Here is a 15,846-nt window from a genome sequence, read left to right as displayed (position 1 = left end):
AAATTAATAATAACAAATAATAATATTATTATTATTGTTGTTGTTATTATTTATTACACTAATAATACTCATTTGATTTATTATTATTATTGGTATTAATTCATTCATTCTTTTTTTTAATTAGAGAAGTTCACCTACAATCAAACCAAAAATTCAGACATTTTTTAATATTTTTGATATATTTTTACTAGTTGGTGCAGGACACTAAAGTTCATTTATGTAAGTGAGGATAGCAAAATAAAGTAAACTGTGTCATATTATACACAAAAATTCTTCATACAGTGGACTACCATTAAAATGTATAAAAAAAATATTATTTATAAAATTATTCACACTTTGATCTGACCATGTTTTGCTTAATTGTTATCTGACATAATTAAGATTTATTTTTTTCTGACACAGTTTAACTGAGATCTTGTCATATGTTATTACGATTTTTTTAAACTATAGTGAATAAACTGTAATAATGAATGAATTGTTCAAGGTGTCTGAATACATTTTGGTTTGACTATATATAAGAAATGTTTAATTTTAAATTCAGAAATATTAATAATAAATTAAAATATTAGTATTGACAATATTTACACTAAAAATATTTAATAAATAATCAATTATTATTATTATTATTATTATAGTAATAGTAATAATAATAGTAATAATAATCAATTATTATTTTATTATTTTCAAAATTGCTGTTGTAATTTTTGTTTAACAAATAAATAATAATTATATAATAATTATTATATAATAATAATATTTATTTATTCATCCATTCCTGATCCACTGGCCTGTATAAAATGTTCAAGTTTAGATCAGAAATGCTCCAGAGGGGGTGTGGCTTCACTGTGATTCCCATGGGTGGGATCAAGGGTTTAAATCCACCAGGAGTTTGGTGCAGTGTCAGATTCACACCATCACCGAATCGAAAGACAATGAAGAACTCCACGAAGTCGTCAGAATACGCGCTGGAATACGAGTACTACTACGATTACGTGGACCCGGTGTCCGTGAACGCCAGTACACTGAAGTACAACAGATGTGAGCCACTCTCTCTTCTCCATCACAGGTCAGCTGATGTGACGTCTAACTGTCTCTCTCTTTTCAGATTCAATTGTCCTGATAGTCTGGATCATTCTAGCTGCATTTATAGGGTTCTTCTTCTTGATTTTGTCATTTATATCACACTCGGGGCAACTACCAAGGTGAGAATGAAAAAGGACATTTCACTGTATAAACACAATGCTTATTTCAGATGCATGTTCATTTTTTCTATTTTAAAAATATTGTATTTGTGCAGTTGCACTGGCCATGTTGAATCTATAGAGGTTACTCAGTCTTTCAAGCTTAACAAAAGAACAACAAATATTTTATGAAGTGAATATTATTATATATTTATTTGTTTTTGTAGGGGTCCTCGTGTCAAAAAATCTGGTTTGCCACTGATGAAAGGTTATGGATCTCACCAGAAAAGATACAAAAGAAGAAGCAACTTCAAGACGACACTAAAGCCATGAGGATGTTTAGTGAAAACAGACGCTGCAGAAGCATCACTGCCATTAAACCATCAAATCCTGATCAACATCTCTTTCTCATCCTCTCTCTATATATATAATTTAATCATGGAAAATCTGATGTATATAATATTTCTGAAACTGAACACTTATTTCATACAGTATTTACTAATTACAAAAATATGTAAAGAGAATGTATGTCATTAGATAACTGACAGTTTTGACATTTCAGCTGATAATCTCAAAACTATTGAAGCTTGTTTCCATCACTAAATATTTTTTTAAAGAAAGTCGCAATTGTGATTTATGAAGTCCGAACTTTAAGATACAAACTTGCCATTCAGAAATAAAGTTGAAATTTTGAAAAAAAAAAAAAAAAAAATTCAGAATTACAAGATATAAACTCGCACTTCTGAGAAATAAAGTCAGAAATGTGAGATCTAAACTTGCGGTTGCAAGAAAATGTCAGAATTTTGAGATATAAACACGCAATTGCGAGTTATAAGTCAGAATTATGAGTATATCTTGCAAATTGACCCTTCGCAAAGACCCGCCCCCCTTAGTTACTGTTGCTTTGTCCAACAAGCCATGGCGCTGTCACGCCACACAGAGTGAAAAATACATCGCGGAGCAAAGAGGATACTGACAACACGTCGACAGACAAGACAGAGCAGGTTACTTATGATATTAAACAAAGTCCCAGCTTTCAAACTGTGTAATTTTCTAAGAAATTCGAACAATAAAGAGAGTTTTGTGGCTCTTTAATGTGTCGTGACAGATCACTGTAGCGCCTCAGCTCAAGCGGCTTGTGAACCGATCATCTCTTCCTACTAGTTCATTTATAGCATTGAATAAACATGAATGAACATCAGAAGGAATGTTGTTTCAAACGCGGAAAGACGTCAATACACCATTTTTCAAGTTCAAGTCCACCGAGGTTAATCTTCTAACTCCTGACTGCTTTGTCAGACAAAATGGTGGATTCGCCGTTATGACTGGTTAGATCACTTGTCAATCAAACTCCCGGCGAAGGGTCAATTCTGAGAAAGTCGCAATTGTGATTTATTAAGTTCAAACTTTAAGATACAAACTTGCTATTTTGAGAAATAAAGTTATAATTTTGAAAAAAAAAAAAAAAATCAGAATTACAAGATATAAACTCGCAATTTTGAGAAATGAAGTCAGAATTGTGAGATATAAACTTGCGGTTGCAAGAAAATGTCAGAATTTTGAGATATAAACTCGCAATTGTGAGTTATAAAGTCAGAATTATAACTTTTTTCCCAGAATTGGACTTTATAACTCGCAATTGCGAGTTTATATCTCAAAATTCTGACATTTTCTTGCAATTGCAAGTTTATATCTTGCAATTCAGAGGAAAAATAGTCAGAATTGTGAGAAGTCGCAATTACCTTTTGTATTTTTTATTATTAGTAGCAGAAACAAGCTTCCATACAAAAGGGGCCATACCAAATCTAGAAGTCTATCAATGATAAACTATAAAAAAATGTGCAATGCAAATACAAGCGTACTGAGTGAATTTGACAAAATCATTAATAGCCAACAGAGCTCAAACACAAGGGCCTGTTCATCTTTTTTATTTTAAAATTATAAAATTACAAAAAGATCCATTCAACATGTTTTATTCCTATTTTGCTAAACGATCTCATAGAGCAGCATGTCACGAGTCAAGCGCAGACAGGATGTCTTTACACATTTGCAGTGTGTGAGATTTGGGCTTCTTGATGTCGGTCCTGTTGCACAGCAGTCTGGCGTGGGTCAGCAGGAGGTCAGGTGACTGTGCACCACTCCACAGCTCATAGATGTACAGCGACAGCAGTTTCAGCCCGCTTTCTGTCAACAAAAACAATATTGGAAAAAAAAAAAAAACACATAATTTAAATATACCGGGGGAATATTTAAATTATTAAATTAATATAAATATGCATTTAGTCATCTAATGGCTTAAATGAATGACTACTAGTAGAGTAGAAAAATCTTAACACACCTTAATCCTGAAACCTAAATGCTACAAACAATATATTTCTCTACACAGGAAATGACTGGGATTAACTGTTGTGCTCTATGGCTGTAGCCTCACCTTGCTTGGCGCCATCATCCGTGTTTGCAGGCAAGCAGGTTCTTAACACCGTCTGGTGGGTGTCATTCGAAAAACCGCCACGTGCCTCTAGCAAATGAACCATGACTCTAGAGAACAGCTGAAGGGTGTCCACTGTTGAGGGATGCTCTTGTGCTGTGTGGTGATATAATCTTAGAAAGTCCTTTCTCGTGTCTTCATCAGACAGCACAGCGTCTACCATAGCTGTATGCGGCAGTATGACGCAATTTACCCATTTTAAAACAGCTAAGGTGCTGCTGTCATCATACGGACTCTCTGTCAACGTCTTTAGGGCCCACTTGAGAATTAAACATGCAGTTGCGACGTCTACACTGCTTGAATCAGGTCTATCTATGGGCTCCCAATGGATGAGGATGTTCCTAAGAAGCGGTTTACACTCGTCCAGCAAGGCCTGTTCCAGTTTTTCCCCTTGTCCATCTACAGTTTCTGTCTGTTTTTCCATTCGGAATTGAGTGTGCTTTGCTGAGTGGCATTTTCCTTGCCCTTTCTCTCTTCCAGAGCCTGAATAAACACATGGAATGTTTAGTTAGGAACAAGAATGTGTCAAAACATGTGATCTGTGTGTCTAACATTCATCTAGTTTCCACAAGGCCAAGGACTGCCCATGTACACTACCGTTCAAAAGTCTGAGCTTGCTAAACTGTTTTTGTAAGAAATCTGTTAAGCTCACCAAGGCTACATGTGTTTAATTAACAATACAGTAATAATGTGAAATATTATTACAAAGTAAAAATAACTTGATTTACTTATTCCTGTGATCAAAGCTGAATTTTCAGCATCATTACTCCAGTCTTCAGTGTCACATGATTCTTCAGAAATCATTCTAATATGCTGATTTGCTGCTCAGGTTAAAAAGCTGTGCTGCTTAATATTTCTGTGAAAACTTTGATATTTTTTCGAGGATTTTCTGATAATTACAAAGAACAGCATTTATTTGGAATAAAAATATTTTATATTATAAATGTCTTTACTCTCACTTTTGATCAATTTATTGTGTACTTGCTGTAGAACAGTATTCATTTCTTTCAGAAAACACAAACTTTTGAACGGTAGTGTATCTGCCTGCATCCAGTGAATATGGATGAGGAATAGAAAAAGAAAAAAAGCACAAACAAAGATTACAGTGAGATACTCACAATGGAAATAAACAGCCATTTTTGTAGGATTTAAAAGCAGACAGCCTTTGATTTTATAAAAGCACTTGTGGCGCACTTGGACTTGAAGCGGCGCTGCACAGACCGATCAGTGTATGACATCTAATCGCTCTCTCTGTACTTCGATGTCATACACCGATCGGTCTGTGCAACAGTCCAACAAGCCTAATGATTCAATGGATCCTTCATAAAGAGAGCCATTCACTTCACTCCTGAATTAATCAGCCATTTGAATGAATCGAATGAATGAACGACTCAATGACTTAATCATTAAGACATTCATTTAAGACAAGAATGCATATTTTATCTCCCTCATCTGAACTTAAATGAGCAGCCTGCAATAGTAAAGCGCAGACATTTCAAAATAAGAGTCACTGTATATTTCGGGCTTGTTTATAATTAAAAGTCAAGCATTATATATAAGCATTTTTGGTATTTTGATCACACAAACTATTTAATTTAATTTCCATTTAATTCATAGTAAACTATTGTAGCTTCTGTCTGTGATTTCCCATCACAGAAAGGAAAGACTAGAACATCATTTGACACATTATTCAATATATAGATTTTACTAGTATCAGGGTTATTGTAGTTAACCAAAACCATAAAAAAAAAAAAACTTAATTACTTGAAATAAAATAAATTTTAACTAAAATTAAAAAAGTAAATATTTTATTTCATCTAGTTATACCTGATATACTAACTAAAACAGAAATAAAAAATAATAAAAACTATATAGACATTTAAAAACTATAAGACAAACAAAAAATATTACTAAAAATTTGACTAAAATTACAATGAAAGCAGAAATACTAAAAATCAAATCTAATCAAAAATATTCAAATAAAATAATAATTACCTCAATAATACTAAAATGACACAAATTCTGTTTTTTTACAGTGTATATTTTTCATTGCTCCCCAAAATCTTCTAAATGCACTTCTAATTTTTCAACTTAGAAGCACATGTGCTTCTTGGGAAAAAAGTATGCATCAAACCCTGACAAGGACTGAACGGACCTATCAGGTTAACAGATGATTTCGGAGTATATAATAGGTTTGGACATTTTAGAGAAATGCTTATCAATGAATTTCAATTTAACTAAACTCATTAGATTTTTATTGACTAAATCTACTGTAAATCTACTAAAATTATATGATATTTAGTCGACTAAAACTAAAACAATTCAGATGAATTAAAAAAAAAAAAAAAAAAAAAACTGAAAACTCCTACAAATGCATATGCAATAATGTCAGCCACAAAAATACATGGCCATGGCTTTTTATTGCTAATTTTCCACTGTGTCTCTTTAGTAAATCCTAACAGTAATTTTTAACACCAAAAGAGGGTTTGCGCTGGGGTACCCTGGTGTAAATCTGGCCCTTAGACATTTCTCAAAAAGAGCAAGTCAGAGATTTGGAATGACAATGGCGGCAAGTAAACAATAACAGAATTTTTTTTATTTTGGGGTGAACTAACCCTTTAACTTGTACTGAACCTGGAATATCCCTTATGTTGTTTAGACTCTTACCCATCATCTCTCTGACTTTGTGTTTGTTGATGAGCGTCTGAAGAGCAGACAGCAGCGAGGCGTCACGGGCCAGTGTTGCCCAGCGCTGCAGGAGACCGAGGACTTCAGAGCACGACAGTTTCTGTGGGTGTAGCGTCAGCCAGCCTGCCTCTTGGTGAGCATTCAGAGTTGTCCCACGATGCAACAGTACAGAGTAGAGTGTGTGCAAGACTGCCTTCAGCTGAGGTGCGCTCACACCACTCCTGATCATGAACAGAGAAAAAGTAAACAGTTCATTATTAAATATGGATATTTTTCTGACAAATACACATCACTTTACTTCAGAAGGCATTTAGTAACCCCCTGGAGTCATATGGATTAATTTTATGATGGATAGATGTGCTTTTTTTTGGCCTTCAAATTCTCATCCTCTATTCACTACCATTATAAAGCTTGGAAGAGTCCGAATATTTTTAAATATATTTCCGATTGTGTTCGTCTGAAAGAAGACAGTCATATACACCTAGGATGGCTTGAGGGTGAGTAAATCATGGCACAGTTTTCATTTTTGGGTGAACTATCCCTTTAATCTAATCTAACATTGTAAGCTGACTTTATGGAAATAAATAAAACAGTAGTCATATGAACTACTGCCAGTTTATCCTCACAGGAAGCCTGTCTTTCTCTATAATGAGCCTGAAATCACAGACGATTCATCTTTTACGGTCTTACCCCAGATGTCTGATGACTGTGATCAGCGTGCACAGGAACTCATTGATGATCGGCAGAGGAAGACATTTGCCTGAAGCCTGTGGCAGCTCTGATGTAGAGCCGTTTGCTTCTGGTTTACGCTCTTTTTTACCCAAATTAGTGAACCACAGAGCATGAAGCAACTCGATGAGTGCACTCAACAGCGTACTGTCAACATTCCTACAGGAGACAAACATAATCAGTTTCTAAAGTCACCCCACAAAGTAATGAGACTTGAAGCACATGCCAATGCTCAAATTATGAACTTTATTAAAAACCCACCCCTCACCTCTTTTCTATCATCTGTAATATCCATGTCAGGACTCCATGCTCTTTGGTGAGGACATAAGCTGCTCTGTTGCAATGAGCCGTCTGCCGCAGAACATTTATTATCTGAATCTGGAACAGCAGAGCAGAAAATTGTCAAATCAACAGTTTTCCAGAGAATCCATGCCATATTATAACTATCTGTGACAATTACAAAACTTGGGCTTAAGTAGTTAACCCTGGGTCATTCGAAACCCCGGGTAAATGATATCCTGTCTTATTTTGCTTGACGTCTCACACTGCTCATTTTACCCGGGTTAACAATTAATCCTGGGTATTCATAAACTGACTTTCACACTGTACATTACTACACCCTGGGTTAACATCCTTATTTGCATATATGTGGTGTCATTGTCATCGATTGGACAAACGCTGCGTGCAATACGTTAACACATTGCACTGCATGCCAAATTTCAAGTCGATCTGACTAATGGTTACATAGTTACAGCTATTTTCATGTTTTTTCGTGTTATAGTGCCACCAATTTTTATCATGACCAAAGATTTAGCCTCTACACACGTGTACCGAGTTTGGTGCAAATATCTCATTTCGTTCTCGAGTTATAGCCATTTTAGTAAAATTGGCTCCGCCCACATTGTACGTTTTGGCGCCCCTTAGCAACCATGAATGAAAATTTCAACTTTTTTTAAATAATTATTGATATTCAGACTCCAGACAACATTTCTGAACTGGTTTGGTTCCGATCAGGCGAAAAACCTAGGACTAGTTTACAAAATTAGTTTTTTGACAAAATTCAAAATGGCAAAAAATTTAATAGCGGAAAAGAAATCGGATCATTGCACATCCTCATATTATATACTGCAGATTGGCTGCTACTGTTACAGATTTATCTTAAACTGATTTTTCAGACTATAAATGTCAGGATGAAACTGTCTAACACATTTTCCTTTTGACATTTTTCGATGCAAACGTCGAAACGTTTATACAACACGTGTCGTTTCTGTGACTGTCCAAGTCATGTGACTGTGAGGCACACGATTGGCTGATTCGCTTGCTAAGCATGTAGCTGTAACATTCTGATGCTGCTTCACTTCACACTGTACAAGTTTGGCACCGCAACGCTGGGCTAACATTGCAAAAGCGTAGGGCACTAACCCTCCGGAGCAGGATTTCATAATCCAGGGAAAAACAAGGTGCTAACCCCACTTATAAATTACAAGCGTGAAACATTCCTCTACCTGGGGTTAAAAGCTGGCTTTAGAACAATGTTTTTTGGCTCTTAAATCAGTACTGAACATTTTAACATTACATTATTTTGAGGCATTTACAATTTCTTCCTCGTTAAAATGCATTTATTTGTTTGGTTTTTAATGTACATTTAATTTTTATCTGACTTTTTTTTTTTTTTTTTTTCCACATTTTATCTAATTTGAACCAGGAAATAAAATTTAGGAAAACATTTAAAAACATTATTTTATTTAAAACATTTTAAATTAAATAAAAAAGAATTTTTTGGGGGAAAAAATCTAAATGAAGTGAGTTTTTGCTTAAAAAAAAAAAAAAAGATCTGTCCCATTGACAGATTTTTTTTTTTTTTTTAACCCGTTGGGGACAGAAACAAGATTATTTTTCTTACACCATTGACCAGAAACTAAGTCTTTATTGAATAGGTCAATGAATCATTAATTAAAATGATTCGTTCAAAACGCAGATTCAGTCAATAAATAAACATTTCTGTCTGTTGCACAGACACTGTTCTGCTGTTCATCATTTTGAACTTTTCTTTGGCGAAATGAAAAAAAAACAAACAATATTGACAATATTGTATCTAAAATGTAACTCACAATGTTAACTTATTGTTCATTTAACTGTTGTATAAAATATCACACAGTTATTGTATAACTACATTTCATATGATATAAAAACCTCATCGGGGCAAAAATGCCCATGTATCTTGAATTTTGAGGACATATAACTGCATACATCATGCAGTGAAAGCGTGAGCAACAAACTCAATGTCAGCTCGCACTTCATTAAACTGAACTGACATTTACCCAATTTTCTTCTGCTCTCTTCTTTTCACGTGCCGGAGACAGTAGCCTACGTTACGCTGTCGTAAATGCCGCAAGGCCCGCAAATTGTCACGTGAACAAGCAAATACACAAAGAAAAATAAAATAAAAATAATATGTACGCTAATTACTGTAGATAGTTTTAATTTGGTAAATGATTTAGATATGTCTAATTCAAATTGTCATATAAAATTTAAGACCTCTCATAAGTAAAAATAAGACTTTTTATGACCTTAAATTTTAAAAATCTAATTTAAGACTTTTTAAGGATCCGCGGGAACCCTGATTGTTGTTTTTCTCGCTAGCAGCACATTTTAACAAACACAGAGACCAAATGAGCACCTGAGAGGCCTGGTCAGAGAGCGACGTGCTGCAGAAGCCCAGCAGGGTCTGATAGATGCCTTGCTTCTCACAGAGCTCGTAGCAGAGCTTATCCCGGACACCTTCCTCCAGAATGCTCAAACCCCACTCACGCTCCATTTTGTGCTGGACAGAGAAACAGAAACATGGTTCAAACTATAGTACATTTTTGAATGCATGCTATATTACCAAGCATATTTGTCACCCATTAGTTATTTACTACGCAGCCAAAAGTGTCTAACAGTAGCATTCAGCGGGTCACGTGATCTCTGATGTTTCATTACCTCCAGATCAAAGCTGTAGAAGAGTTTGAAGAAGTCAGGGACTCTCTTGAGGTCCAGAAACTGAGTTCCCAGAAGAAATCTGCTCACCACCATGTACATGTGTTCCTCTGCAGAGGGAAAAAGCTGAACTCAGGGTTTTGGCTTTTAACTTCAACTGAATCGATATCTCTTATTACGTGTTAACATGTGAAGCGAGCACTCGACTCTATGGCTCCGTGAACACACTCACCAGGTCTCAAGATTTGCTGAGCCACTTTAGCAATGTAGGTCACGTGTACAAAAGGAACCTGGAGGTTTTGCTTTTGGATCCCGTTCTTGACAGTGTCGAGCAAGTACAGCAGCTGGATATTAAATAAAAACATAAATATTAAAATAAATATAATACCTTTCAAAAATTCAATAGTTGGGGTCCATGAGATTACAGGAAATAATTTTGTGATATCGTGAAATATTATTACAATTTAAAATAACTATTTTTTATTTTATTATATTTTAAAATATAATTTATTCCAGTGATGGGAAAGCTGAATTTTCAGCAGATTTTAGTGACGCTTCAATCTTCAGTGTCACATGATCCTTCAAAATTCACTCTAATATGCTGATTTAGTGCTCAAGAAAATGTTCTAACTATCATCATTTTTTTTTTTTTTTACAAGATTTTTGAAAAATACAAAATTGAAAAGAACAGCATTTATTTGAAATAGAAATATTTTGTAACAAATATTTTTACTGTAAAATTTTAACCAATTTAATGTTTACTCACTGAATAAAATATTTATTTCTAAAATCTTACTAAACTCAAACTTTTTAAGGGTAATTGCATTAAAATTTCCCATTATTTATTACACAACTTACAACACTGAAAGTATGAAATTGCATAAAATATGAAAAAGTACAGAAATCGAATCTTTAAATAAATCTTACTAACAGTGATATTTCACACCGGTAAACAGTAGCGCTTCTCTACCTGTCTCTTCTCTCTGAATCGCGCGCCCTCCAGGTGCTGATAAAAGGATCCCAGCACTTGGTACGCCGCGGCCCTCACTTTAGGGTCAGAGCTGCTCAGGGCCGCCACTGTGACACCCAAAGCATGACTGGAAACAAACTTCTGGCAGTCTACCGCACACTCTGATGAGAGAGAGACGGATAACGGCACAGGTTAACAAATGGAAATAAACCACAAAATGTGTGACCTTGAAAAAGCAGGCTTGCATCTGATTAAATAAATATTTTAACATTTAAAATAAGTATCTTGCCATATGTCTAGATACTAGATGTTGTCACAATACTGGAATTTACAACTTCGATACGATACCTTGAAAAATATCGATATTCGATACCATTTTCGATACCATGTGGAAAACTGCCATACTGTCATACAGATAATTTGTTATTATCTCATAATTTTGATATTTTGGGTAATTTTGTTGTAAAAGCTTACACAGCACAAGAAGGCTCATTTTGAATCAGTGAATTACATTTACATAAAAAAGACATGTAAACAGTCAGTAATAAAATAAGAACAAATAAACAAACGACAGCACAAATAAGTACAATAGAATAAAGAGACTAATGAAATAAACATGTTTTAAGTTTTTCAAGTAGGTCTAAGAGTAGTATTCAGGTAAAAAAATACTACAGAAATCAAATCAAATGTAAAATAACATTGGATAGTTTTCATTGTAAAAATTACATACAGATTAATGCTTATAATTAAAGTTACAAAAGTTATTCAGTCAAGAGCAGTCTTTTGCAGCAGGTTTATTAGGCTGCTGTCACTTTAAGAGCTTATGCACTGATCCAATATACTGTTACACAACATTTTGCATTTTCTCTCAACTAATTATGTTCCAAAACTGACTGTATTTACCTCAATACTCTGCAAGACGGGCATTTTGACATGATTTTGTATGTATTTGACCATTTATTCACAGTAGGGCACGAAAAAGAAGTCAATTTGGTTCTCGCAAGCTGTTTTCTGTTGACGTGACGCTCACATTCAGTGTAGGCAAATATCAGCCGTTAAATGACTAAACGCAAGTGGGCGGGGCCTGTGGTGCGATGATGTATAACTACTCGTCGATGTCTTGCTCTGGAGGCAGTCATATGCAAATTAATTTGCTCGTGTGACGTCACAGATCCTGCAATATCAAATCGAGCCCTTGTAGGAGCTTGATTAAAAAATGCTTTGTTTATAATGAGGAGGATGATTTAAGCTTTGAAACTAGCAGGATGTTGGAAGGAAGACCTCTTATATGTCAAAAGATCAAGGTAAATTTGATTTCTCATGTCATGACCCCTTTAAACCTTATTAGCCAAAATGAGAGATTTGTCAATTTGGATTCATTTCAGTTAATATGTGGAAACAAGAGTCAATTAAATATCAAATATGATACGACTGATCCAATAAACTGGGAAAAAAAATATATATAAATCACTAATAACAGCCGGAAATATGGTCCCAATATATATTGTATACATAGTACTAGTACAATATATATATATATATATATATATATATATATATATATATATATATATATATATATATATATATATATATATATATATATATATATATATGTGTAAATAAACAGACAAAAAAACAGCATTATGGGCATGTCATGTCAGCTTACCTGGATGAAGGATGAAGCTGAACAGAGGGAGGAGGAAACAGGGGTCATACAGAGATGACAAATCTACAGAATGATTGCCTTCCTGTGTGTAGACCAAGTTTTTGCAGCCCTGTAGAAAGAGTAACATACTATTCATGCATGAAATTAAAGTTGTCCAATTCATTTATTTTCCCTACTATAGTAAACAGGAATAATTCACTTTAGAATTTGTTCTAAGGGTTAGTTCACCCAAAAGTTCACATTGTTCATCAGGAGATTGTAAAATAAACCGTAAAATAACTTTTAATTCAAGTCTTCTGAAGAGAAGCGATCACAAAGCAAATGGGACTAAAACTGTTTCCTAGCTTACTACACAGTTGACATTAACTTGTTAAAGCAAATATTTAATCAGCCAATCACAAAGACGATCTGCTGAAGTTCAAACTGAGCATCAGAATGGGGAAGAAAGGTGATTTGAGTGAGTTTGAACATGGCATGGTTGTTGGTGCCAGACGGGCTGGTCTGAGTATTTCAGAAACTGCTGATCTACTGGGATTTTCACGCACAACCATCTCTAGGGTTTTAAAAACATTAAAAATAGTTCTGTGGCGATAATGCTTTGTTGATGCCAGAGGCCAGACTGGTTCAAGCTAATAGAAAGGCAACAGTATGCTGAACGGTCGCTGACTGCCTGGAGCTCACATCTCAGAAAGCTTCTAAACAATGTTCAAATAGGCGCTATGTTTACAATAAACAGCTACATTCTCACCTAAAAAACTCTTAAAACTTCAATCCGTTACAAAACATATATTCTTATATATATATATATATATATATATATATATATATATATATATATATATATATATATATATATATATATATATATATATATCTTCTTTTATATATATATATATATGAGAGGAGTTCCTTTCCTTTGACCATGAGAAAAGCTGCTTTTCTCTGCTCACTTCTTGACGACTGGCGCTTCCTCTTAGCACAAGTTTGGTATCGTTTTAAAGCGCAGCATTCAGACTTTTCAATATTCCAGTTCTGAATGGCATGAGTCTGAACCAATGAAATGTGATTTTCATGCTGATGTAAACAAAACTCTTAACGTTACTTGCACTGACTGACAGATCCGAAGACGTCCTGATCCCAATATACACAGAATTACACTAATAACAAAAATCTGTCTTGGCGAGTATTCATGCAATCATTATCTGTTATGTCTTAAGTGAACGTTTGGTTAACTGTTGGGGAAAAACATCTGATGTGTGACAATATATTAGATCTATGTGATACAGCAGGTTTAAAGGTGCCGAAGAACATGTTTTCAAAAGATGTAATATAAGTCTAAGGTGTCCCCTGAATGTGTCTGTGAAGTTTCAGCTCAAAATACCCCATAGATTTTTTTTTATTCATTTTTTTAACTGCCTATCATTATAAATGCGCCGATTCAGGGTACGCGTCCCCTTTAAATCTCGTGCTCCCCGCCCCAAGAGCTCGCGCTTGCCTTAAACACCATAAACGAAGTTCACACAGCTAATATAACCCTCAAAATGGATCTTTACAAAGTGTTCGTCATGCAGCGTGTCTAATCGCGTAAGTATGGTATTTATTTGATTCTGAATGAGTTTGATGGTGCTCCGTGGCTAACGGCTAATGCTACACTGTTGGAGAGATTTATAAAGAATGAAGTTGTGTTTATGAATTATACAGACTGCAAGTGTTTAAAAAAATGAAAATAGCGACAGCTCTTGTCTCCGTGAATACAGTAAGAAACGATGGTAACTTTAACCACATTTAAGAGTACATTAGCAACATGCTAACGAAACATTTAGCAAGACAATTTACAAATATCACTAAAAATATCATGTAATCATGGATCATGTCAGTTATTATTGCTCCATCTGCCATTTTTCGCTATTGTTCTTGCTTGCTTACCTAGTCTGATGATTCAGCTGTGCACAGATCCAGACGTTAATACTGGCTGCCCTTGTGTAATGCCTTGAACATGAGCTGGCATATGCAAATATTGGGGGCGTACATATTAATGATCCCGACTGTTACATAACAGTCGGTGTTATGTTGAGATTCGCCTGTTCTTCGGAGGTCTTTTAAACAAATGAGATTTATATAAGAAGGAGGAAACAATGGAGTTTGAAACTCACTGTATCTCATTTCCATGTACTGAACTCTTGTTATTCAACTATGCCGAGGTAAATTAAATTTTTGAATCTAGGGCACCTTTAATATATAGTCTGATTCATTAATGTAAATCAAATTGGTGAATCATAGAAACAAAGTTGAAGATATACATTTTCCTATAGATATGGGTTTTGACTTGGTTTGTGCCAAGTTTGGTGGTATTACTAGAGATTTTAAGGTATGGTTACTAGATAGAAGAACCTTCAGAAAACTTTAACTCGATTTTTCTCAAAATTGGTTTTGTTGTAGGGGTGTGACAAGATCTCATGTCACGAGATCTCGCAAGATTAAAATGTGACGAGATTTCTCGTCGAGGCGAAAAGTAGGCTCGTGATATTGCCATGACATGAGTGTTAGGATGATTAGGAAAGAATATGCCACCGCTACGTTTACATTACGCCTCCACTGTCGTTTTGCTTTTTATTTAGATAAAAAACATTTAATTCAGTTGGATAACGGTCGCCGCCGCTCCATATTCACAGAGTTATGCACGATCGCAAAAGTGAAAGTAAACGCGAGCGTGTATTCAAACGCGACTTCGATACCCCGCATTTTGAAAGCGGCTCCCTGATGCATGCAAATATCTCTCAATATGAAAGCTATTTTAGGCTGGGCAGTGTAGTTGTAACCATCTCTTAGCTCTGTATCAAAGAAACATTTGGCACTTTGAATATTGAGAGAGTGCGATTATGGTTGCACTTATTGTTTGTGCTTAATAAGACTAAGAGAAAACTGCATTATTCATTTTTATGGTAACGCTTTACAATAAGGTTTCATTTGTTAACATTAGTTAATGCACTGTGAACTATCATGAACTAACAATGAATGACTATTCAGTTAGGAGTTCAGTTAGGAGGTCAAAAGTTGCAGAAGCTCATAAATCATGTACAGTAAGATCTGAAGAGACTGAAATCATACAGAAGAGAAGTCAGTCAGTTGAGTTAGTGACAAA

The 15,846-nt window shown here is 34.8% G+C and overlaps 2 protein-coding genes across 3 annotated transcripts in view; one reads left to right on the top strand and one right to left on the bottom strand.

Annotated features, from left to right (window-relative positions):
* The first annotated feature begins 791 nt into the window (after window positions 1-791).
* Window positions 792-1,931, top strand: LOC125249381 (melanocortin-2 receptor accessory protein-like). Of its 2 annotated transcripts, XM_048161666.1 has the most exons (3): window positions 792-1,038; window positions 1,106-1,202; window positions 1,409-1,931. In XM_048161666.1, the coding sequence occupies exons 1-3, from the start codon at window positions 798-800 to the stop codon at window positions 1,512-1,514; spliced, it is 444 nt and encodes a 147-aa protein (XP_048017623.1). In that variant the 5' UTR covers window positions 792-797; the 3' UTR covers window positions 1,515-1,931. The 2 variants fall into 2 exon arrangements, with proteins under 2 accessions (XP_048017623.1, XP_048017624.1); XM_048161667.1 differs by lacking the exon at window positions 1,106-1,202 and having other exon boundaries at window positions 792-1,066.
* Window positions 1,932-3,093: 1,162 nt separating this feature from the next.
* Window positions 3,094-15,846, bottom strand: part of urb1 (URB1 ribosome biogenesis homolog) — a 41,373-nt gene continuing 28,620 nt past the window's right edge. The window contains 10 exon segments of the mRNA XM_048160401.1: window positions 3,094-3,365; window positions 3,613-4,152; window positions 6,337-6,578; window positions 7,048-7,245; window positions 7,355-7,464; window positions 9,767-9,910; window positions 10,069-10,175; window positions 10,298-10,409; window positions 11,036-11,196; window positions 12,705-12,813. Coding sequence (XP_048016358.1) covers window positions 3,193-3,365; window positions 3,613-4,152; window positions 6,337-6,578; window positions 7,048-7,245; window positions 7,355-7,464; window positions 9,767-9,910; window positions 10,069-10,175; window positions 10,298-10,409; window positions 11,036-11,196; window positions 12,705-12,813 — 1,896 coding nt within the window. The 3' untranslated portion in view covers window positions 3,094-3,192.

Source organism: Megalobrama amblycephala, linkage group LG16 (genome assembly GCF_018812025.1).
Source record: "Megalobrama amblycephala isolate DHTTF-2021 linkage group LG16, ASM1881202v1, whole genome shotgun sequence".
Lineage (NCBI taxonomy): Eukaryota > Metazoa > Chordata > Actinopteri > Cypriniformes > Xenocyprididae > Megalobrama > Megalobrama amblycephala.
Note: the sequence above shows the minus strand (reverse complement) of the source record. Positions and strands in the feature narration are given on the sequence as shown.

Excerpts from the sequence above, each read along its gene's own strand:
- LOC125249381 (XM_048161666.1), top strand. The coding sequence starts at position 798 with ATGTTCAAGTTTAGATCAGAAATGCTCCAGAGGGGGTGTGGCTTCACT. Across the intron at positions 1,039-1,105 it reads TACACTGAAGTACAACAGAT|ATTCAATTGTCCTGATAGTC; the intron begins GTGAGCCACTCT and ends CTCTCTTTTCAG. Across the intron at positions 1,203-1,408 it reads CACTCGGGGCAACTACCAAG|GGGTCCTCGTGTCAAAAAAT; the intron begins GTGAGAATGAAA and ends TTGTTTTTGTAG.